Source organism: Rhagoletis pomonella, unplaced genomic scaffold (assembly GCF_013731165.1).
Source record: "Rhagoletis pomonella isolate Grant_MI unplaced genomic scaffold, Rhpom_1.0 Rhpom_scaffold_00001, whole genome shotgun sequence".
Taxonomy (NCBI): domain Eukaryota; kingdom Metazoa; phylum Arthropoda; class Insecta; order Diptera; family Tephritidae; genus Rhagoletis; species Rhagoletis pomonella.
In genome coordinates, this window is record NW_023458555.1 from 12,057,632 (window position 1) to 12,082,517 (window position 24,886).

Here is a 24,886-nt window from a genome sequence, read left to right on the forward strand (position 1 = left end):
TCTTTCTCTCTTTGCTGTCGTCAGCACAGGAACTGCAATTTTTTCCCCCGTCAAAGAGCAAAAACAAAAAAAAAAATTTGCTGGCGCCAAATCTACCAATATGCATTTTCTGCTCATTTCTGCAATCCATTGCCTACATACTTTCAAATTAATCATTTGTCTCTTAACACATTTCTTCAATAATCTGAAAGGTAAATGAAGCTTGGCATACTTGAGAGATGAGGTTGGAAATTGGACGATGAGCGGAAATGAATCGCTTAATGGTTCAACCAGCCAGCGACGGAACGCCCCTCCGTACTTGCCGTCCATGTCAGCGTGTCATATTACTTACTATGGATAGAGGGAGAGCAACGGCAACGTCAACGTCACCGTCAAGCGGTGGTGAGTTTTCGTTAATACGAAATTCCCATGTATGAAATCCTCGTTTCTCATCAAATGCAAGTTCGTGTGATTCTACCAGTATTGAGCCAGTAGACGGCTCTCTTTCTTCTGGCGAACCACTTTAGAAACGCCGGCTGCTCTTATCAATTAACTCTGTTTACCCGTTCCAGTCTCCGCGACCGGACATTATTCCTGCACTACTGCGAAGGGTTGTGGACGTGTGTCGCAGGCTCCCTCTCATTTACGCTAGCTGCATAGCCAGGTGGTATATCCCGAGGCCTTGGAAGACAGTTGAGATATCGTTCATTCCCAAGGCAGGAAAATGCTTCCGCGTGTTTTCGAAAGAATTGCAGATCAACCATTCTCTTTTTTCGTCCTATTAAAAAAACTTGATTGACTTGTATATAAGGAACACCATTTCAAGGGAGAGATTGAGTCGTTCTTGTTTATTTGTTTGCACATTGTTTCATACGAATACGCTTTCGGTCTGCAGTTCACAGATGCTTCTTCATACTTCGGAAACACAAAAAAAAAAACTTTTTGTATTACCATTTTTCATGGTTCGTTAGAAACTCCCTCCCCTCCCCTCCCTCTCGATTATTTCCAAGTCAAGCTGATTTGAGTTCCAGAACATAGTGCCTTTGTGGGAAGCTGAGTAGCTTATGAATTGGCTCGGCAGGGAATCCGTGAGGTCATCTCTCCTGAGAGGGAGGACAGAGGAGTTCCTGTGGAATGCTTCTGCACAGTTGAGCTTATAAATAGTTCAGATAGTAAAAAAGTCGATAGAAATAAGAATCATCAATACCTCAAGATAACTTTATTATTATCGATACCAGCTATAAAATTATATCGATGATATTTTTTTTCTAGCTGTAATTTGAAATTTTCCATAAAAAAAACAAAAAAAATTGTCGAACACAAAAATTTAATGAGCTATAAAACTGTATACTGAAAAAAAAACTGATTAAAAAGTTGAACATTTAGAGGAAAATAGCAGAATTTTTAAAATGTTTGCACAAAGTTGGAAATATGAATTTATATGGTTTTTGTTAGATAATATGTGGCACTTTTATAAAAAAATAATAAATATTAAATAAGCAAAAGAAATACTATAGCCAAAACGGGTCAAAACAAAACGTTTCTATTATTTCGGTCATGGGTGTAACGATACTTAACCAAAACAATGTCAGTTGTAAAAGAAAAGAACACCGCTAACAATATCGATAACAATGTCGTTAACAATTTCGATGTCAATGTCGATAACAATATCGATAACATCATTATATAACATCATGTAGTACTCGTCAATCTTCGTCTGTGATACGTTAAGCCAATGTGTTTTTCGTGGATGTGTCTAACAAGACAATTTGAACTAAGCTAATGTGTATAAGTAAGATTCACACACTCATACATACATAAGTACATCTGCGACTCTTCAAAATTTTTCTACACGTCTCTGGAAATCGTAAGCTATTTTGCTTTCTCACTCTTTCTTACCGTTCTCGGAGGTCTTTCTAATTTATAATTTTTTTTTTGCGTACAATTTGTGTCCCTACCTACGTACAGCCTGCGACAAAACGAAGTATGTTAAAATTTTTCTTTTCTTGTGTGGAAGAAATTAGCAACGCTGTCAACAAAAAAATATCAGAAATTAAGAGGATTTTTAGGCAAATTCTTCACACTTGCGCAAAATTTAATTTCGATGAAACTTTGTTGAATTTTCCTAATTGTTGTACAAATTTGGAAATTTGTATTGAAATTATTTTTTTAAGCTAATGAAAATTAAACAAACAAAAGAAAATTAGTTGAAACTGGTAAAATTGTCGCAGTGCTATCGTTTTGTCGCAGGCTGTACATATGTATATATATAAAATAGGGCTGTGCGATTATTCGATTACTCGAGCAAGTTGGTTAATCAATTATTCGGTTAATCAATTACTCGAGTAATCAAGATTTTGATTACTCAAAACGATGATTAATCGAGTTACTTGAAATATGATTACTCAAAAAAATAATTTTGCTCGTTAAAAGAGTTTACTTTGGAAAATGCTTATTTTCTTTTTTACATTCTGTATATGAAAAAATTTTCGTTTTAATTTTTGAAAACAGAAACGTTGTTTTCAAAGTATCAAGGAACTTTAACTACTTTATACATATGTAAAGAGTTGAAATGTTGATTACTCATTTTACTCGAAATGTTGATTAATCATAAAGCAAATTACTCAAATATTTTTGTTTTTGGTTAATCAAAAATCTTGAATACTCGAGTAACTGAACTTTTGAGTAATCATAATTTCCAATCAATCGAATAATTGAGTTATTTACTTTATGATTAATTAAAATTTTGAGTAATCAATTAATCGCACAGCCCTAATATAAAATATTTGTGGCTGCACACAACTGTAAGTTGTTTGATATTTTCGAAATTTTTTTTTTTCTTATTTTCCTTCAGCTCAAATTAAATTTGTAACCTAATTTCCAAACTGCAAACTGTAGCAGATATTACTTGGTGCTTGTGTACCTACGCTAGGTGCTTGTCTCGAACCACTTATGCACCATTCCATTTTTACCGCAACCTACTAACAGCACGGCACGTTCACTGTGAAGTGGCGTCAACGTTTTGTTGTTGTTGTTGTTGGTGATGAAAGTCATAAGATTTTGGGTTTCCCCTCGTTGAATATCTGCAAGCATTTTTATGTGTTTTTTTTGTGTTTATAATATTTCTATACTTTCTTAGTTTTTTAAATATTTAATTTTTCTAATTGTTTTTGCTTGTTTTCAACTCTCATTGCCAAATCGATTTAGTGCCACCACCAACGCAGTACGCATCAAGCATCGTACACATTTTATACATTTCAATAAAAAAAATTACACTCTCCTCTCTCCGCATCAGCCACAACGACTGCAGTCCCTAACAAATCATTGATAAATAAAATGGTGCGACAGACGTCACATCTATCATCCTTCCAATAGCTTTAAACTAGTTAATAATTCACAACGTGTACTCTGCCAACTTGTCCATGACTGGCGGCAGACAACTAGCCTAGCCCTTTCAATAGCTGTCTATGCATTAGGGTGGTCCAAAAACAGCAAAGTCGGAATTGTAATGCTCTCACCCCCTAGGATTGTTCTATATCAAAAAAAAAAAATATTTAGAGGTCGCTGGAAGCGCTCAAAGTTTTCCATGTATTTTTATTTGAAAAAAAAAACAACTTTTCGTAGAAATGGTATAGAATTCTTGAAAGTCATTATTTTTCGATCGGAAAACTCTGGTTCTCTTCAGGAGACTTTCAATAATAGTACCCAATTGTCTATTTGGGCGCTTTGAGCGACCTCTAAATATTAAAAAAAAAATAAGGGTATATTTCTTTCCGGTATAGAAAAAACCTAGGGGTGAGAGCATACAAATTCCGACTTTACTGTTTCACATGTATTTTTGAACCACCCTAATATACATATGTAGTACATACATATACTCAGTCAAGCGCCCTCCTTCAATCTGCGTAAATACATTCCCTCCTGCTTCCTTTTAGGCGTCTAGTGTCCTTAATGTATTATACGTTCATCAAGGCTTAGACATCTTTAAATGCTTCCTTAAATGTGTATGTATGTATGTAAGCTCGATTGATGTTCAGCCATCGACTTGTGGGTCAATACGTTCTCATCGCTCTCCTCCACTTGGTTGTCTTCTGTTTCTGTTCGTTCCAATCAGGACACTTGATCATCTTGGCCGGCAAAGTGTACGCCAAATCGTTGTACATCTTTGGTCAAGTAGGATTTTAGAGTTACATATTTTTTCTTTGAAAATTAGTTAAGTAAGTTCATACATATATATATGTATGAACGTCCAAATACATATTTACATAATTTCATTGAGTAAGTATGCCTTAATTGTCTTATTATTGGCTTAGTGAATCTACTAAAGCGATTAAGTATTTACCTGTGTAAGCTCTTCATTGGCTGCATATACTTTGTGTACCTCGGGATGTACGTAGATGTGGTAGAATCTGAATTCTCGCACCAAAGGATATTTACCTCTTTGAACAGTGAATTTAATGAGCTAAAATGAGCAGTTGCTCTGTACAAGTAATAAACTGTGTCACCAAGTATGTAGGTCTACTAAGTAGATCGAAGGAGACGTCCTTTCTCTTCCAGCACTACAAATTCAGAAGTTTTTGATGGTATAAGTAATTTGAGGTTCTTATATATTTTTTTTTTTCTATCTTCTTGGGGAGATAATAGTCCAAAATGGCGGATCCAATATGGCGGGTGAATCAGATTTTTTGATTATTAAATTTGATATCCAAACTGAAATTAGTTTCCAGAAATTCAAAATGGCTAATCCAATATGGCGGAATTATTAGATTTTTCTGATATTTGATAATCAAACGTTCTCTGAGTCACTGATTACAAAACTGGAATCATTTTTCATAAATTTTAAATGGGTCCAATATGGAAGACGGATTTAAAAAAAATTATCAGATTTTTATGAAATTTGATATCCAAACGTTCTTTGAGTCACTGATTACAAAACTGAAATGAGTTTCCAATACTTCAAAATGGCGGATCCAATATGGCATTTTAAAAAAATATTTAGGTTTTTATGAAATTTGATATCCAAAGGTTCTTTGAGTCGCTGATTACAAAACTGAAATTAATTTTCAAATATTCAAAATGTGATAAAAGGTTTTGTTTGTCGTCACAAAAAAAAAAAATTTATTGAAGATGAACGCGATTTTGCAGCCACTTGCAATTTGCATTTTATGCAACTAAAATTTATTGGGCTATAAAGCTTGGGCAGTATTTTTATTTTAAATTGAAAAACATTGTGAATATTCAAAAAAATCAACACGTGGTCACTTGTTTGAGTCACTGTGTGTTAATTTTCGGTGCTTTATTACTTATTTATGGAGCTATCCTTAATTACCTATAGTTCCATTACTGTAAACAGCTGCAATAACGGCAACTGTGTTGTTATTTTGGTTTGAATGGTTAATTTAACTTTTTATTTATTTATTTATTTTTTGATTTTGATTTTCTGTTAGTGTTTCGGGTAAAGTTAATTAAAAAAAATAACAACAGAACCACGTAATCAGTAAAAGCATTTATGGAATTCAAGCGTGTATGTATGTAGATATATGTATGTTTGTAAATATGTGCGTTGATGTGTATACGGTTGAGAAAAAAGTTGATAAGAAATGAGTTCAATAAATTGTTTTTATCTTGATATTTTGTTGGTAACAAACGCTGAAACAATAAAAGTGTGCATATGTTTGTATGTATGTAAATGCAAAACTAAGGTTAAACAACTAATGCAGATAAAACTATAAACATTGATTTTTTAAGAGCATTTTTTTAAATATATTTTTTTATGTTATGATGAACCTTGTAGTTCTAAATTAAAGAAAACTAGTCGCAAAGAGCTGTATTTGCAGCAGATACCAAATGATTTTTTTTCTTCGACCGCTTAAACCAGTTAGACCCACACATATGTATTTCAATTCATACTAACTCATTAGCTTAACTTTATGCCCACTAAAGGCTGTAGAAAGGCAGATAGTTAGTTGGCTCGTTGGTATCTAGAAGCGCCGCCCGAGCCCGAGCCCTTGCCCATGACTCAATTAGCGCTGAGAGTACTATCCCTGCGATCCCTGATTTTATCTGTTTTCATGATTCGCCCGTTACGTCAAAACACTTTGTTTGGATTTGTCGATGAATCTATGTATTTATGTCAGTAAAGGAGCACTTGGAGATCTCTATAAGATTACTCCCAGTTTTGCAGGTTTGTAGCTCGTTCCAACGTGTATCAGCCGTAGCGCAAATTGAAAGTGCACTTTTGTTGAGTTCAAGGGGACAGTTTATTTTGTTCGCTTCGTAATCATCGATATGCTTCGGCCTTAGCCAATTCATTAGTCCTCTCATTTTCGTATATGTTCCTATGGCCGGGAACCCAGATGAGCGAGATGTCTATTGACTTGACAGACAAGCTTGACGTACATATGCATTCTCTGACTCTTTTAGACTTTTTGAGTCTGATTGCCGAGTTCGCAGCAATTTCACGGATGTGTTTGGGCAGTTGATGTAGGATAAATTTTGCGTACGGCTTAATTTTGTAGCATTGTATTTCTTATCTAGCCACAAAACTAACGCACCGTAGGTTAGCCGTTTACATCCAGAGAACAATCTTTTTTGTAAAACGCTGAAGGCTCTCCCGACGAGCCTCTCGACATTTGTCTTCCAGTCCAGTTTGGTGTATTTCACCCCCGAAGACGATGTGAGAGTCGTTGAATTAAGGAAATGAAGTTTTAAATGTGTTATTTTTGTTATCTTGTTTAACCTCTTTATGAACGCCGTCGGAGTACTTCCTAATCTGAACTTTAAGTGGCATTGCATGAAGTGTGTGGCTTGGCAAGGAAAGGCAGCCGGTGTGGTTCAGCTGGGGACGGCGCAGTATTTTCTATTAGACTGCCGAGCCTTTGCAAGGCTAATACGGAAACATTTTGGCTCGAACTTCCTGACTAACACTGAGGAATTCTCAGGCATTGTCCAAGTGCATCCCTTGTCTGGGGCAACCACTATAACCTAACCTGAGCTGAGCTCTTTAACACCCAACAATCGGCTGCGATTTATCGTCAATCATATAGATTTAAAACAGAATAAAGGGAACACGACAACAGCACAATGGACGACATGTAGGCTGAGTGCTGTTTTCTTTGCACGCTTTGCTTTGTTTTAGTTCCGACAAATAAAAAACAAAAAAAAGTCACTTAAGATAAAATCTATATGTGAAGCACCCTGTAAAAGTCAAAAACCGCAAATGACAACAATAGTAAGTTTTAAAAGATTCAAAAGACAATACTGGCGGCTTTACCGCGATATCCGAATTGGCAATGTTTGTATTTTTTTGCTGCTTACTTTTTATTTATTTTTTATAGTTGCGGTAGTAGTCTGAATGGCGCCAACTACATACAACAGCAACAATGCTACCTACACATCGTTGTAAACATTTATACTTGCCAAATAATAATACAATTCTTATCAGCTTTCACACGTTCTCGTCCACGGTTTCGTCTTAGTCGCCTGATTCCTTTCGCCTGGCTCGTATGCAGTATGTAGTCCTTGCCAGCCGCCTGACCTTGAGTAGGGGGGCAACGTAAAAGTTTCAAGGTTTTCACTGAACCAAACACAAACCATACAAAAAAATATCTCCGAGATTATTGCCGTGAAAGGGTTAATGTTTGGTGCTTTCTCACTTTCACCACCTCTGCTTGCTTTCGCCTGCTCCTCCGTTTGTCTTACCTTTTTTCACTTAAACTGTCTCACAAATGAAGCGCAAACTTTTATGGTTATTTGGAAATTTATGATGTCGCGCGCTGCCTTGTGGGGTGCAACGTTGCTTAATGATAACTTTTCATTGCATATATATAGGCGCTGGCACATAATTTTCGCCATTTTCAAACCATTTAGCTGAGTACATAGTTTCTTTTGCAAAGTTTGCAATAAATAATGCGCGTAAAAGGTGTGGCAAAAGTTTTTAAACTGCCAACAAGCAAAATAAAAAAATAAAAACTTTTTAAGCGTAAAGTGTAAAAAAGGTATGTATGTACAGAGAAAAACTAACAGGCGTTGAAACGTGTCAATTACGTACGCAATTACCCGTAATGAATCCATGCAAATTAGCATTTTGTATTTGCAAAGCTTTTTTTTTCTTGGACTTTACACGATTGTAAATGTATCTACATTAAATATATGACTTTTCTAAACTTAAAAAAAAATACCTATGAAGGGAGGATGAGGAATGACGAAAAATCAACAAACATAACATATTTGTCAAAATTTAAAACAAACAGTTCCTGCAGGGATCACCGAGAAAAAAATTGTATACTAAAAAAAAAATGTTTTTTTTTCTAATTCTAAGTGTGATCAATATGAATCGTTGAGTAGCACAGTGATCCTAACCATACATTTCAAGTTAAGAACGATTCATAAATGCCTCAAAAAGTTATGGAGAAAAAAAGTGCAGAATATCGCTTGAAAAAGTGTAAATCTCGACGTTTTTCAGGTTCTAAATTTTTGCAGACCAACTTTCGTCTTTATTGCATATCATCAGATCGGATAGTCGTGCAGCTGAACTAATTATTTTTTCATATGTAGACAACCGAGTAACAACAAAAAACAAAGGTTTCTTGGATTTCCCCATATATGTATGTATGAGGGGAAATTCTAAGCCAATGGAATAAAAGAAAAAATAGTATACTCGTATGTAGAAACCAATTCTTGATCTCAGTCATAATTCGGTTGACATGGAGTTTTCCATAAATATGTATTTTTTTTTTTCTAGTACACATTTTTTTAACCAGGAAATTTTTTTTCTTGTAAAAATATTTTGTATAGTACAAATTTTTTCTATTATAAATTTATTTTCTAATACAATTTTTTTCTAGTATAAATTTATTTTCTAATACAATATTTTTCTAGTGGAATTTTTTTTTCCTAGTACTATTTTTTTTGTTATTCTTTTTCGAGTACTATTTTTTTATATTTTTTTTTTCAAGTAAAACTTATTTTTTCAGTAAAAAATTTTTTTGGGTAAACAATTTTTTTCTATGTACAAATTTTTTCTCTAGTAAAATTTTCTTATAGACAATTTTTTTCTCAGAGGTGCCTGACCTGAAATTTTCCATGAAAATGATATTTGTTTCTGGTAAAAATTGTTTTCCAAAGCAGTTTTTTTTTCAGTACAATTTTTTTTCTAGTGGAAAATTTTCTAGTATAAATTTGTTTTCAAGTAAAATTTTTTTTGGTAAAAATTTTTGTTCTAGAAAATTTTTTATTTCTAGTACAAATATGAGCTACCTGGCGGAATTTTCATACATATTTCTTTTCTTGTAAAAATTATGTTCTAGTACAATTTCTTTTTCTAATAAAATTTTTTTTCTACTATAATTTTTATTTAGTACAATATTTTTTTAGTACAATTATTTGTTAGTAAATTTTTTTTAGTAAATTTTTTGTTAGTGGAGTTTTTTGTTAATACTATTTTTTGTTGGTACAATTTTTTTTAGTACAATTTTTTGTTAGTAAAATTTTTTGTTAATACAATTTTTTGTTAGTACAATTTTTTGTTAGGACAATTTTTTATAAGTACAATTTTTTGTAAGTACAATTTTTTGTTAGTACAATTTTTTGTTAGTACAAATTGTTAGTACAATTTTTTGTTAGTACAATTTTTTGTTAGTAAAATTTTTTGTTAGTAAAATTTTTTGTTAGTACAATTTGTTGTTAGTATAATTTCTTGTTAGTACAATTTTTTGTTAGTGCAATTTTTTGTTAGTATAATTTTTTGTTAGTACAAATTTTTTCTGGAATTATTTTTTTTAATTTCTTTTGTAGTACAATTTTTTTTTTTCTAAAATGTGTCTAGAAAAATGTTTTCTCTGAACCCTACGATTTTTTACAAAGTTTTGACAAAGACATTATTTCTGTTGGTTTTTTATCTCTCATCTTCTCTTTATAGGTATGTAACTATATTTAATTTAAGAAAAAAGTTGTATGCCTACGATGTTTGTATGAATGTGTATGTATAAACTTACATATAAACATACGTACATACGTAAATATGTAGGTATTTTTTTATGTATAATATACATATACGTATATTATACTAAGTATTTACAAGCATTTAAATTGTATACTAATTATTTTCGTTTTCTTCTGCTTCTGTTTCTTTTCAGCCGCGTTACCTTGCCATTAACTGTGGAAGAGGTTAGTATACAGGAAGCCAAAAACTAGGAACTAGAAAAAAGTACAAAAACTATGCTTTACCCTCACTGGAACGTCTACAGTCATCACATGCGGCGCAACCGCACACCCGCACATGCAATTGAATGCAGCCTGTGGCGCAAGCAATAAGCAAATCTTATAGAAGACCCTCTTCGTCATACGACCAACAACCCAACAGTTTTAGTTCTATGCATTTTAATTTTCTTTGCTATTTTTATATTTTTTCTTTGTTACTTACATACATATCGGCTCCTGGCTATTTTTGCCTCGCCGTCATTGTAAACGCGCCGCTGCATAATTACACTTATTCGTATGCTCGTTGAAAAATAAGAAATAGAAACAAATTAACAAAAAAAAAAAAAAAAAAAAAAAAAATCGGAAATAAACACCAATTAGCCAATGTGGCGTCAATGGCGAGGCCAGGCGAATGCGGTCACCGTCGTTCATAGAAAATTAATTAAAAATTCAATATTGTGCACGCTCTCTTTAACATTTTTCATAGCTTATTCTAAGTTTTTACTTTTTATTTTCGATTTCCAAGTATACTCAATGCATTTTAGTAGAATAGGGTTACTTTTGATGAAAACATAATTTTGTATATAACATTATTTGAAGACTGTTTAAATCGGTGTAATTGTTAAGTGTTGTCATCGAAAGAGTAAGAGCCATCTAGCGGGCTGTCCCGTAAACATGTAGTTTTAACAGGGGTGTTCCAGAAAAAGAGATATGGTAGTTTCACAACGTACACAACGTAATTGTATGATTGTTCTGCTGCGGATTTCTTAAGTCAGATTCGAACGGTGATGATTTTTCATGAAAAACTGTTTCATAGTACATAGTACACAACTCCAGCTACATATATTTAAAAGATATATTGCTATCTTAACACCGAAACTAGTTTGTCTCCAAACCAAATTTGACAAGTGATGAAGGAAAATTGTTCCCCAATAGAGCATACTCTGTCGGAAACACAAACAACGAAACGTATAAAATAGGAAGCATCAAAATATATGTATGCTTAATAATCCTTATTGCCTTCTAAATTTAAGCGTCTTCCTAATACTAATATTTAAATTTGTCATTTAGCCCCCATAACCTTATTTGGCAACAGTACGGCTGTAATCATAACTTTTTATCATTTTTCTCTCCACAAACCTTCGTACATTATTTCTCCCATTCTTTTGTAACTAAGTTGGACATTTTTCTTTTAAAGTGTACACTTTATGCATTTCTTTATTTAATTTTTTATTTGCTTTCTGTTTCTTATACTTACACAGTATCAAGTTGCACAACTTTATTCAGTTGCTGAAGCATCGAAGAATGAGACTGGCGGTGGTGAAGGCATTGAAGTGCTAAAAAAACGAACCATTCGATAATTATCCACTGTTGGGTGAGTATGAGTTATACCAAAAAAGTACTCGTACATAAATCTTAATGAAATTTTTAATTACACACATACTTTTCATTTTAATTTTACAGGTGGTAAATATAATGCCGGCCAGTATACATATAAAATCTACCATTTGGCATCAAAAGTTCCAGCATTTATAAGACTGTTGGCACCAAAGGGTTCCTTAGAAATACACGAAGAGGCATGGAATGCATATCCGTATTGCAGAACGGTCATAACGGTATGTGAAGATGTGCTAACATATTTAAAAAAAAAAGGCAAACGATGATATCGTAACGTTGGCACTGCAATCGCTAAGGAGTTTTGTATCAGTATGAATTTAGAAACTTTAGAGAGTTAAAGGAACGAAGAAAGCGATTAGCGCGTAGAGTGCTAATAGCAGTGCTCTTTATAGGACTGTTAAGTTGTCTGGCATTCAAAGAAAGCATTAGCTAGAGTCAAAACTATCTCTGCATGATTTTGGGGAAAGATACTGGAGTGCGAGTACATGGCTACATATACATAAATCTGGGTTGTTCCGTACGTACGTAGAACCGACTAATAACTTACCTTATCTCTGCGAGAAGCCTAAAAATGTCAAACTCGAGTTTAAGTGTCTATGAAATAGGGGTTGGCTAATTAGAATCTCATTATGTCTTAAGAAATATTTTTTGGTAAAATATATAACTCAAATATATCTATATAATCATTTACTTACCCTCTGTTCAGAAATGCATCAAGCCAAAGCATCAGTCTCCTTTACTTCTAAACTATCACTGATGGAAATGTCCAATATGCGCAACCACGGTTAAATGCCGAATTGGAACGGATTTGCGTAAATAATTATTTCCCATCAATTATAGTTTAGAAATAAAAGTTACCGATGCTTTGGCTTGATGCAGGTAATTGACTTTGACAACTCGACCTTTGCTGAGCTATATCTAATTCCAGTGGACTGAGATGCTTCCTAATGTGGTACAGTGGAAGCATTCTGCCAGTTAAATTACCTCCGCCTCGCTGGTACTCAATGCCTACATTAGAGCGACGTGGTTTAATAGAGACCGGTCGATGAATTTGGATGTCCTTTCCTCAAGTGCTGCCTTCCTTAGAATAACAACTTAACTGTATGGAATGGAATTGTGGTAGGCCATAAAACTCATGTTCGACTTTCTAAGCAAACAGGACTAGGGGAAGGATAAGAAGGACAGGGGGAAAACAGGTGTAGATACAGTTTCCAAGCACTCAAACCTAAAGATGGGATAGAAATGATAGGGAAATGCACCTTCTCAGTCTGATAAAGGCCGGATGGTTGTATAGAAAATGCTCCATCCTATCCTTATCCTTACCTTTGGTTACCATATTTATTTCCTATCATTTAGTATTCTCTTCGAATCCTTAGAAAAAAAACTATGTATAAGTTTCAGTGAAAATCGTACAGTACAGTTTTTTTGAAACTTTGATTTTTTTAATTTTTGAAAACAATTATGGTACAATTTTCACTGACACTCACTGTATAACTACTCAAAAGAAAGATGTATTTGTACATATGTATGTATATCCTTTTATTATCAAAAAAATAAGCTTATATAGCACCACAACGTAGGAAGGAAGGAAGGTTCTTTTCATGCAGGAAGGTTCTGCAATTCACTTCAAAGCGAAATTTTACTCATATTCACCCGGAAGTGAATTTCAGAACCTGCCTGACCGACTCATTAACATTTTGACGATATTTTTAAGCTAGCTGAGTGTACAAGTTAGTCAGTTAATATACTTACTATTTAAAATAAATTATATGCATACATATACATATGTATGTATACATTTTTTTTTATTACCTTTTTATTTATCTATTTATTTTTTACTTTTATTTAAAAATTTCTTAAGTTTTCCATTTCACAAACTAATCCTTTTGTAAATTTACCGTAGAATCCAAAATTTATGAAAGATGGTTTCAGAATTGTCATAGACTCGATGCACGTGCCAAATGACAGAGCCGAAACACCAAATGTAAGTTTACAATCCAACATAAACTAACTAATGCGCTTTTTTCTATTTTCTCTCTCTTTTCCCGCAATCCTAATACGACATCGTGTTTGTCTATTTTCACATAATCATGTATTGTTAAATGTTTAATTATGCTAACGAATGTGTGACATCATTTCGGCGTGCTGTGCGCCTCCGATTGACTGGTTGGTCACTTGGTTGGTGATGGTGAATTTAATAAATGTCGCTCATACTCGCTTGCTTACAAAAAAAATAAAAATATATATATATAAAATAAAAAATGCTGGTGATGGTGTTACTATATTTACATTAAAAATGTTATAAACGACAATTTTAACTGCGTCACTAACAACAAAATAAATTATATTAAACCATAACAACAAATTGTTCAAATAAACGCTAAAACGCTAATCTGCTGGCCGTCACCTGCTCCACGCACGCACCGGTCGGTCACTGGCACCGGTTGGGGCGGTTGGCAACAAACAAATCTTCGCTACACGCACGCACACTCACATATGTACGCTTTTATTGTTGGTGATATCACAACGACAATCGATAATCAACAAATTGCCAATAAACTATAACAATAACAAAAAAACTATGAAATGGAATAAAAAAAATGAAAAATTCACTGAATCAACTGAACGCAAAAACGCGTTGCGAATGAATGCCTGTTGAATATGTATTGTATATTGGCTGTGTGCGCTTGTATGTGTGTAAATAAATAATATTATTTTTTTTACTCTATCAATAAAATTTGCAATGCAATTCGAAATGGATAAATGGCAATCGACACTTGCAATGGCAAATAAATCTAACAAATACAACAACTACAACTATAAACTACAAATGCATATACACATGTTCAATAAATAAATAAATATATATGCGCATATATGCAATGCACTTTCGTAACTACGTTAACGCGATAACGCAGAATCCTGGCTATATGAAAGAGAATTTTGTTATTTGCATTGAATCGCTTCATGTCGGTGACATTGGTGATCAGAATAATGTGAGTGGGATTTACATACTATTTTGTCTATACGCACACACACATATGTATACATGTATGTATGTAGATATTGGCACATACTACGTATGGATATTTGTTTCCCTTGTTTTATTTGTGCATGCAATTAAAGTAGATCATCCGCCCAATTTTGTCACACCTCCCTTTGTTTTTTGTTTGCACACAAACAACACAAAAAAAAAAAAAAATATTTATCGAATTGTAATTTTTGCTTGCACACTACCCCACACATACATACATACATTTTTCCTTATGCATTTAGTTGCTAAAAATATTTTCCCGTTCTACGGTAGACTGATAAACATAGCTGTGGACAACTGACAGCCAATGTTTGACTGAGCATTTTTTGCCTGTTAAACAGTAAATTTGTATATAAGTACTATTTGAACATTTAATTATTTGATAATTGGTTTTTAAGCTTTATGTAATTATTAGTTGAATTGAATAACTCACAAATTTGTATATGCTTAAACTTATCTATTTATGTTCACAAGCTTTAATAAATATTTATTGTGCTCCACTGTTTCCATTTCGTTATCGTGGGTGGGTTCAAACTACTAGACCATCATCGCAGTCAGGCCTTGGTTTTCCTGTGAAGGGAAGTGTGTTCTTTTGATGTAGTATTTATATACATATATGGGCCACATTGCGGTGGAGATCCGGCTTAATCCTCAATAGCCTCATTTCCGAGAACATTGTGATGAAAAGGCAACCAAAATGACGCTACTTCGAACTGAGTATATATAGTTAGTATATTCAATAGAGTTCTGCTCACCTTAGCCAGCTTCGACTTTGTTGTAAAAGACGACAGAGCCATAATGTCCGCCTGGCTGTCTTTTGTTCGCCTTGTGGGAGGCATAAGCTACTACGCTTCAAAAGTCACAAGCCGTCGTCGAAAGTAAAGCGGCAGACAGATTGATCTTCCTTACCCTCAGAGATTCAGAGAAAATGAAAGTATACAATTCCCCGTCCCAGTTGGCTTTCGGCGGGTGAATTCAATTTTAAGTCGTTTGTACTCATGCCCTGCCATATCTTGGAAAGAAACCAAGGAATTTTATTACTATGCTCATTATCTATATATGTATGTACATATCTGTGGACTTCTGACAAAACCACCTCTGTGCTTTCTGTAGGTTGAAAATTAGAGTAAATTATAAGGAATTTACATTTAAAAATTTGATATTTTTATTTAACTTTCATTAAGATAGCATCTTGAACTACTCCTATTAATGACTGAATATAAAAATATCATTCGACAGCTTTGAAGAGAAAATGACCTCACTCGAGAGAAGTTGTTTTTTTTTTTCAAAAGTCCACAGATATGTATGTATGTAGTTAAAAGCTATCAGTTACATATTTTTCCTGTGTTGCTAATACCACTTTATTTAGCTCATCGGTTTAGCTTAGCTATAGCTGATTCCATGATGTTGTTCACCGAAAATGAAAGTAACTAACATTACCACATCATCGGCATAGGCCACTAGTTTCACTCTCCTCTGGTTGAGCTTGAGTAGTAATGTGGGTTGCTAGTGGTACTCCATAAAAGTGACGAAATCATTCCACCCTGAGCTGTGCCCTTGCTCATTAATATGCGATTCTCCAATTCTGTTAAAATCGTTCTGAAAATGACGATGAGCTGTTACACTTATCGACGCCCATGCTCGTCTTAAGTCTTTTCTGAAAAGTCTGAAGACTTTTTAAAGGGTACTTTCATGCCAAGGAAAGCCTTCAGAGTGTACTCCTGCGAGCTCTCAATTGTTCTAACCACTTTAAAAAATGCCGTCTCAGTGCATATACACATTTCTTAAGAATTTGCCGAAAAATGCGTATAAACAATCAATGTGAGTGAGTTCTCCACAGACTCTGTGAGTGGACAGATCGTCTCACTACGAAGAAGTGATGTTCATTACTAGCCCTTAGCCTGCATGTAACTTTGATACCCTCATAAGTTTTGTAGGGGCTCTGCCTTACAGGTTATGCGTTTGAATACTCTCTTAGTTTATGTAATTTGGTGTAAGCTTATCGAAGGCGAAATTTAATCTAGTAACTCTTCTATGGTTGTGATAGTATTTGATTATTCTAGTTTACTCATTTTTAAATGCAGTAATTTTTGTAAAAAAAAGTATAATATAACTTAGCTTTTTTTATGCATTCTCTACATTGTGAAAAAAAGTTAATGCTGGTCCAACCGTAGGTTATTTTTTATTGTTGTATGCATGTCCATATTATGTAATTCAAAAAGAAAAACTCTTAGATCAATGTTATTAATTGTTTATGTTCATATCTATTTATTTAATTGTATTGTTGTTGTTATTTTTGGGTTATTTTTATTTTTTTGTTTTATTTTTATTTTTGTTTTGTTTTATTTTTATTTTTTTGTTTTATTTCTATTTTTTTGGGCTTTTTTATTTTTTGATTCCTTTTTATTATTTTTTGTTTTACTTTTTTTGTTTACTTTGGGTCAAGTTTAATTATTTTTTAATATTTGTATGAAGATTATATAAACCAAATAATTATTGAAAACGAAAGCGCATAATTTATATTTGATGACAAGAAAACGACATTCGTGAAGATGGCCCTTTTATTTTTTATATATGTACGTATATTATTTTTTAATTTTGATACATATTATTTTTTAATTTTGTTACATATTATTTTTTAATTTTGATACATATTTAATTTGCACATAATTGGAAAAGAGAGACAGAGAACACTCCCTGCTTAATTATTTCTGATTTTTTTTTTTACTCGTACCTCAATTAATTTAATCACGATTCAGAAATTTTAATTGTATTTGTTTATTGATTACATTTAGGTGCATGAACTGCCACCGGAGAAGCTTAAAACACGAGACGTTGTGCATATCGACATTGCGAATGATCCCGTATTGCCTGTCGATTACAAGCCCACTGAGGATCCAACAAAGTGAGTACACATATGTATATGAAAATTATACATATGTATGTGTGTAACCATTTAAAAATGTACATAGGTGAACTATGGTCACGGCAAACCGCTATAACAATTAGTAAAATTTGTTGGAAATTATAACTCGAAAGTTCTGACCTGCTCTGAGCCAATTTCAGTTGAAAAATTTAAATGTAAATCAACGTTTATTGCAAACACTACTTTTCATTTCACGATCGGGCGCATACTGTCTAACATTTCATGTGTTCAAACAAAAACAAAATTAGCCAAGCATGCTATTTATGCTATCTATGCACCGTGCTAGACAGTATGCACCGGATCGTGAATACTCCTATAGGTTTTCTATTTCTCACTCACCTTCAGTTAATAGAATCCAAAAAATTTAAAATTATTTTCGTGCTTTAATAAAAATTATTTAATATTAATTTAAATATTTAATTTTCATTTAGATTCAAGTCAGAGAAAACCGGTCGTGGCCCACTGGTGGGTCCAAACTGGAAGAAAAGTGTCGATCCAGTCATGACGTGCTACAAGCTGGTGACATGCGAATTCAAGTGGTTCGGTTTGCAGACAAGAATAGAAAATTTCATACAAAAGTCAGAGCGACGATTATTTACAAACTTCCATCGGTGAGTAGAGAATAAAATTATACATATGGGGCGATTCAGATCAGTTTTTTGTAATACTAACAACAAATTTTTCAATGTAAATTTTAGTAAAAGATACTTCGGCTGATAAAAGATTTTACCTTAAATATTTCAAATATTACTACAAAAATGTTATGCAATTGAGTGTCACAATTTAAGGAGATGTACATATATTTTTGTATATTTTAAAATATTTAGAAAAAGATTCATTAATTTTCTTACAAAAATTTTTGTAAAATTCTTTACCAGCTCAATCACTCAAGTTTTCTAAGTTGAGCTGCTTTGGAAGAATTCTCCAGGAGTAATTGATATCTAAAAGAAAAAAAAAAACAAAAAAACAATGTTTAACCAAACTTTTTGTTCAAGGCACAGAAAAAAAATTGTAACAATTAATTATAATTTTACTTTTGTAATGTTATTAAAATATTAATTCAGATTTTGCAAATAATGCAATGAGCAAGACGGATCGCTTGAATATAGCAAATATCTCTGCATAAAAAGGAAAGACAAACCTAAGAAACTTCTAACAAATTTTCACATTTTATTTGCAGCCAAGTTTTCTGTTGGATGGATCGCTGGCACGGTCTGACAATGGAAGATATACGCGCTATCGAGGAGAAAGTCAAAGAAGAGCTCGATAAGCAGCGTCAAGTGGGCGAGGTGCGAGGCATGCGTGCTGATACTGATTAAATGCTAAACAAAAAAACCAAGGAAAATTAGACAAGAATATGATAAAAGTAACAACAAAACAACACAAAAATAAAATTACAGCAGCAACTACAAAATTAGAACCAAAAAAAGAAAAAAAAAAATCAGAAAACACCAAACCGGCGAAAAAAAATCAAAACAATAAAGCAATAGTAGAGATGAACATTAGCACACATTCTTAAGAGATTTTCATATGCACAGCCCAAAAACATTCAACAGCCATAAAACATAGTAAGTTGGTAAGCAGAATTATATAGCAGGAACTACTCTACTACTACCGAGTGGAAAGTGGTGTAGTTGTACAGTTATAAATATGCATACATGGACATTCTGTACATAATATACTACATACTTATATGCGTACTGTAGACACTATTTTTGCCAGCAGTCACCACAGCAAAATTAAGGAGAAAGTATATGAAAGTGAATCATCAACAGCAAATTTAATTTTTATGTTTTTTTTTTCTTCATTTAGTTGTATGTAAATTTTTATTATAATTTCTACGTAAACTCTTTTTTGCACTTACATACATATAGCTTAGTTAAGCGTACAATAACAATAAAATATATTTATATTTGAAACCAGTCAACCAACCAACCAACCAACAGAAAAGCACTTTAAAATACCAACAACAACAAAACAATAGACTTGCCCAATTTAAGAAAGATTACCGTACTAAAATAAAGCAAAGCAAGAAATTTATTATACATAATAATTATAAAAAAGAAAAGAAATTAAAAAAGAATAATGCAATAGTTAATTTTTAAATAATATATAAGTATAATTCACAAATTTAATGCGTTTATATATAAATATATTATACATGTATGTATGGCAAGGAGAAATTGAAACAATTACAAGTATCTAAATTAAATTGATTAATAAACGTTTAAAATTAAAAAAAAAATAAAACAAATAATTAAATATATAATTAAATAATTATTACACTTCATCATCTTCTATGAGAAATATAAAAATAAAATTTAAATCATGCCGATAATCATCTAAGCACAACCCTCCTCCCCTCTAGCTCAACCACAACAGCACATAAAGCCATTCTAAAAACAAAAAAAAAAAACAAAAAACTTCATATAAACATAAAAATGTATAGAAACATTGTAAATTCGAAGGTTAATTGATGAAGACGCCAAGGAGAAATCTTAGCTAAAGTAGCAGCCGTGAGTTAGTATGGCTGACTCCCCAGCGAAGAAGCAGCAGTAGAAGCAAGCAGCAGAAGTGGCGATCGCAGCTGAAAAGTCATACATAAGTTCAATTTTAATAACTCATTAATGAAAACTTAGAACTCCATTTAAATTAAAAAGAAAACACACACGAAAAAAAAAAACACAAAAACAAAAAAATTTAGAGTGAAGAAATCCGAGAGAAAGCTAAAAAAATGTTATTTAATTGTACGAAGATTTGCTTATACATAGTAATTGCGACAAAAAGTAACTTATATAAACTATGAAAAAAACTAGAGAAAAAGCTAAATAAAAAAGTTGAAAAGTATATAAATAAAATGCAAACCTAAAAGAGTAAAGCAAATAAACAAAATAAAAAGCAAAAGTAAATGTATTTTAGTTTTCGTAGATTTCGTAGACGGATTTTTAGGGAAGTGGAAATGTTTTTTTTTTGGAAAAGGAAAAACACGCTATTGTCGACCAAAGACAAAGTTGAGTTCCATATTTTATTTATTCAAACTACGAGGTTCGCTAAACAAGTCGAACGTCCTTTGCGTCTCTCTGGGCTTGAATGGTGACACAGGCGAACGAGTCGGCAATTGTACGAACACAAATTACTTGAGTCGTCAGTCGCCGGAACAAATTGGGATTATAACAGTAGATTTGAAGATCACCGCGTATGTGAGGTTGCATAAATTATTTTCTAGATAGTAAAACCACTGATATTTCAAAATGGTTCTCTTTTTTTATAAAGCAATAGGATTTCTGGCTAGTAATATTTCCGGACGAATGGATAAGGATTGAGGCAAGAGCTTGTGTGAGGAAATCCAATTTTTGGCAGCAAATGGCAGTTACTCGGTTTTGCAGAATGACGGTACGCAGTTTTGTACTTTAAACGACGATATTTTTTCCACTAAAATTAATATCTTATCGGAAAGCTTATAAAAAGTGCAGACGTACAAAAACTAAAACGGAACCACTCTTATAAAAGTTTAGCCTAGTAAAATTAGATAAAAAAAAATTGTAACACGAGTTTACTTCTATTTCATATGGCAACATACCGCCATCTTGAATTTTAAGTTTTTTGGGTTTCCCCTCTGATTTGTGGCGTGCGCCTTGATGCTGTCACACAAAGGTCCCCTACAGTTTTACGCCTACTCCGAACGGCGATTGTATTTTTATGAAAAGCTGTTTTTCATGGCAGAAATACACTCGGAGGTTTGCCATTGCCTGTCGAGTATTAGCCAGGTATACGTGCCGTATGAGTAACATAAAGTTTGATTTTATTTTTGATTTTTCCATTAAAAATTAAAAAAAAAAACTGGCATGAGTAATAAAATTTGTCAGAAACTATCAGTCCTATCGAAAAGTGATGTATAAATAGTTTATGGAGAATTTTATTAGCTTTCATTTCATCTCATCTTAAAATTGTTGAATTGATTCGTAAGATATACGTGGTTAAGTGGAACCACTTTTTGTTTTAAGCTGAATAACGGTAAATTGCAAATATCTCGGCAACGTAGCCATAGAAAAACAAATTAACTAGATTTTCGGAATCACCGGGAAATTCTACATAGAAATTAGATAGTGGCATCCATTGAACATTTTTGCTGTAAACCAGTGTAATTAGCAAACACTGCGAAAAAATTTCGCGTTGTCATGGTTTTCGCCATTTTTCGACAATTTCTGTTGAAAATACGTAGCATATTGAAATTTCATGGTTGTAGAGATTTTAATTCTCCACAACTTTTGTACGAACATTTTTTTTTGTACGACGCTTAGATCCCGACCGGGAACGTGCCAAACATAGCGATGTAAAGGAAGCGGCGTAAAATTCATTTCCATATCACGTCAACCGGTACAGTTCGATGTCCAAAATTTTATAGGACGGATTACAAAGATTAAGGCCTTAAAATGATGACATAGTCGCTCTCCATTGAGAACAATGGCAAAGAACAAAACGGGAGCAATGTCTTAGGAAATTTTTTCTCGAAGAACATTTGGAAACTAAAGTCTCAACATTTTACTCATAGCGCTGCAATAGTTTGAAATGTTTGAGTATTCAGCCTCACTGCGAAAGTCGTGACGAATGCAAGTCGTTTTTCGAGAGTCGAATCGTATCGAAAATTTCATATCATTGCCTAAAATTTCGACTCGACTATTGTATTAAAACGGAAAAACTTGGCAGCACTGGTTAGTTTTCGACAGTTTTCGTCGTCTACTTATTTCAGCACGACAATAGGCAATGCCAATGTTGTCGAGTTGTACAATTTAGTCTAATTTACGATATACATATGCAATGAGGCTGATTATTATCAAAGGGTGCCTCGTTCCATATAGACGCCCGGGGCGTCGTGGCTTCTTTAGCTGGTCCTGCTATTAATACAAAAAGAAGTGCAGAATTCTATATTAAGCTGAATTCTTTCTCAAATTGGCTTAACTCTTTTTAGCACACACTCGATTGCCTCTTAGTGATTCAATGGTCGTTCGAACGAACGTGTACGATCAGTCTTCAAGGAAAAAACTTATTGAAAACTCTGATTAAAATGGCAAAAAAAAAGACCAAATGGCGGTGAAATTAACCGATTTGCACTTATGCAGATTTACATTCTAGAAATTACTTAGGGGATGTGCAAAACTAATTAAAAATAGTACTGGACCAAGGTTCAGCGAAACGACAAAAATTACAACAACTGAGATTATCTGATTTAATTTAATGTCATTCGAATCTGAAAGTATCCAGCGTGGGTCGCCATGCTGGTAACAGAGGAAGAGGAAATCATCCCTTTGCGATGGAAAGCATCTACTTGACTTCACTTGGCATTTCCGATTGGTGTCAGCACAGAAGAGAAATGGCTGGCGTGCTTGCCTGGACTCGGGGCGAAAATTAAGAGGAAGAGAATGTCATTCGGCAAAAGACAAATTGCCTGTAAAAAAAAACTGGAAGAAGAGGAATGACGGCACTTACCAGCAATCTTTGCATAGACCCAGCGCTCGTCACCTGTTCCATTCTCTATACATATGTGTTACTACTGTATGATCATAAGTAGGTATGTATGTATAATGATCGACTTTATTGTACTTAAAAAGGATCACCATTTATTCCCGTAAGGTGGCGACAATATCGACAGCAATAAACAGATACTGACAGATACGACAGGACTGGAGTCGGAGTAAGAGTTTTGCCATCTTAACTGAGATTAGATGCATCTTTTAGGCTCTCCGAACACTGTAATGTATGTCAGGTTGCAGTCTTCGCAGTGTTCCTGTTGCAGCGCGGAGTCTCTATCAAAGACCTAGACGGGAAACGAATCGTCTTTTTCGCTGCTATTCAGGTAGCCCTGAAAGGCGTATATCTCTGATTGAGATAGCCTACTTTTATATTTATGAACTCATCCTTCTAGAAAAGGATACGATATACCTACCAACTGTCGGCTTCAAACTGTATGTTAAAGAAATACCAAGGATTGCTGGCTTTCCTATAACAGGTAAGTCTATGATGAAAATAAATAAAACGGGCTATTTCTATGGCCTGCATAGCTGTCATTATAGGCTGTGTCGGGAGTTATTTTAATACATGGCAAACATCTTTTTATCACTTTCCTGCCTTTCAAAGCTTACAGTTAAGTGCGTCTCTCAAGGAGGTTAAACGGGCACATTTGGAAAATAAGTGCTCCGCGTCTTCGGTTACTGCTGGTCCGCATTAAACGCAATAATCTTTAAAAAGCTTTGTGCTTTGATTACCGATCGGCAGGCTTTTAGCGAAGAAAATCGCAGCTAAGAATCCAGTCCAACAGTCCTGGTGAATGTACCGTACAAACGTCAGTAAAAATACTTCGTTGGCTCTGGCTATAAATACTGTGGCATGCCAGGTCAGCCCCAACTAGAATACCACAGATTTACTTTGAATAATTTTGGTTTACATATATTTCATGCTGAGTATGTAGTGTCTAATCCAATCCACAATATAATTTCTTAGTTACACATAAAATTCGATTCATGCTACTATTTAGCTAAGATCTTCGCCGCTCAATCGACCAACCAAAAGAATTGACGCACTTCATCCTCGTTGGATGGACGACAGTGGGGTGGTCCTTCGTCTGGTGCGCCTTCGGCAATCAATGAATGTCTGAGCGCTTGCATAGCGAGTGTATTCCGTTTGGATACTTTAGCCAAGTCGACAATACGCTCAGGATAGTGCACACCAACTAGACACTCGTAGCGCTCCTGCAGCTCTTGAGGCATGCGCCAAGGTTCGTGACTAAACAAAAGAAAAAGAAAAACGAACAAAGAGAAAGATTAATCGGCAAGTTGTTTCCACTCTATTTACTTATTAAATTTACTAAATACCACTTACATATATTCCTGCGGCACATTTGCCAACTCTGGCACGTACTGCCTTATGTATTCGCCTTTCGGATCGAGTCGCTTCGAAAAGGCAATCGGACATGATACCAATGAGGAGTCCAGTAGGCGCTCAAACGCTGACGATGAAACCCACATCCAATTGCCTGCACAAACCGACCAATCAGCGTCCAACAAGTACTTGAGAAAGTGCCGCAAGCCGTGCTCCCAGTTTTGCCAGAGTGCGCCACGTGTCAGGAAAGTGGCCACCGTATTGCGCAGCGTGTGGTGTAACCAACCTTCGGCCAGCAATTGACGCATCGCCGCGTCAATTAGCGGAAAACCCGTATGACCGCTGCGCCAACGTTGCAACTGATCGGCAACTGGCTTGGCCCATGGAATACTCAAGCAGATCGCATTTCCCTCCATGCGATCGTAATTAGGATTATTTACGGACATTGTATAAAAGTACTCACGCCAAATGAG

General features: G+C 34.0%; 2 protein-coding genes across 2 annotated transcripts in view; one reads left to right on the forward strand and one right to left on the reverse strand.

Moving 5' to 3' along the window:
* Nucleotides 1-18,966, forward strand: part of LOC118739127 (phosphatidylinositol transfer protein alpha isoform) — a 53,861-nt gene extending 34,895 nt beyond the window's left edge. Inside the window, 8 exon segments of the mRNA XM_036470294.1 lie at nucleotides 10,116-10,146; nucleotides 11,442-11,519; nucleotides 11,521-11,554; nucleotides 11,644-11,795; nucleotides 14,496-14,573; nucleotides 17,407-17,516; nucleotides 17,969-18,148; nucleotides 18,718-18,966. Coding sequence (XP_036326187.1) covers nucleotides 10,116-10,146; nucleotides 11,442-11,519; nucleotides 11,521-11,554; nucleotides 11,644-11,795; nucleotides 14,496-14,573; nucleotides 17,407-17,516; nucleotides 17,969-18,148; nucleotides 18,718-18,856 — 802 coding nt within the window. The 3' untranslated portion in view covers nucleotides 18,857-18,966.
* A 4,976-nt stretch (nucleotides 18,967-23,942) lies between these two features.
* Nucleotides 23,943-24,886, reverse strand: part of LOC118745438 (cryptochrome-1) — a 4,465-nt gene continuing 3,521 nt past the window's right edge. The window contains exons 3-4 of the mRNA XM_036479201.1: nucleotides 24,414-24,881; nucleotides 23,943-24,317 (exon numbers count right to left, since the gene is read on the reverse strand). Of these exons, the coding sequence (XP_036335094.1) occupies nucleotides 24,086-24,317; nucleotides 24,414-24,881 (700 nt within the window). The 3' untranslated portion in view covers nucleotides 23,943-24,085. The remainder of the gene's footprint in view (nucleotides 24,318-24,413; nucleotides 24,882-24,886) is intronic.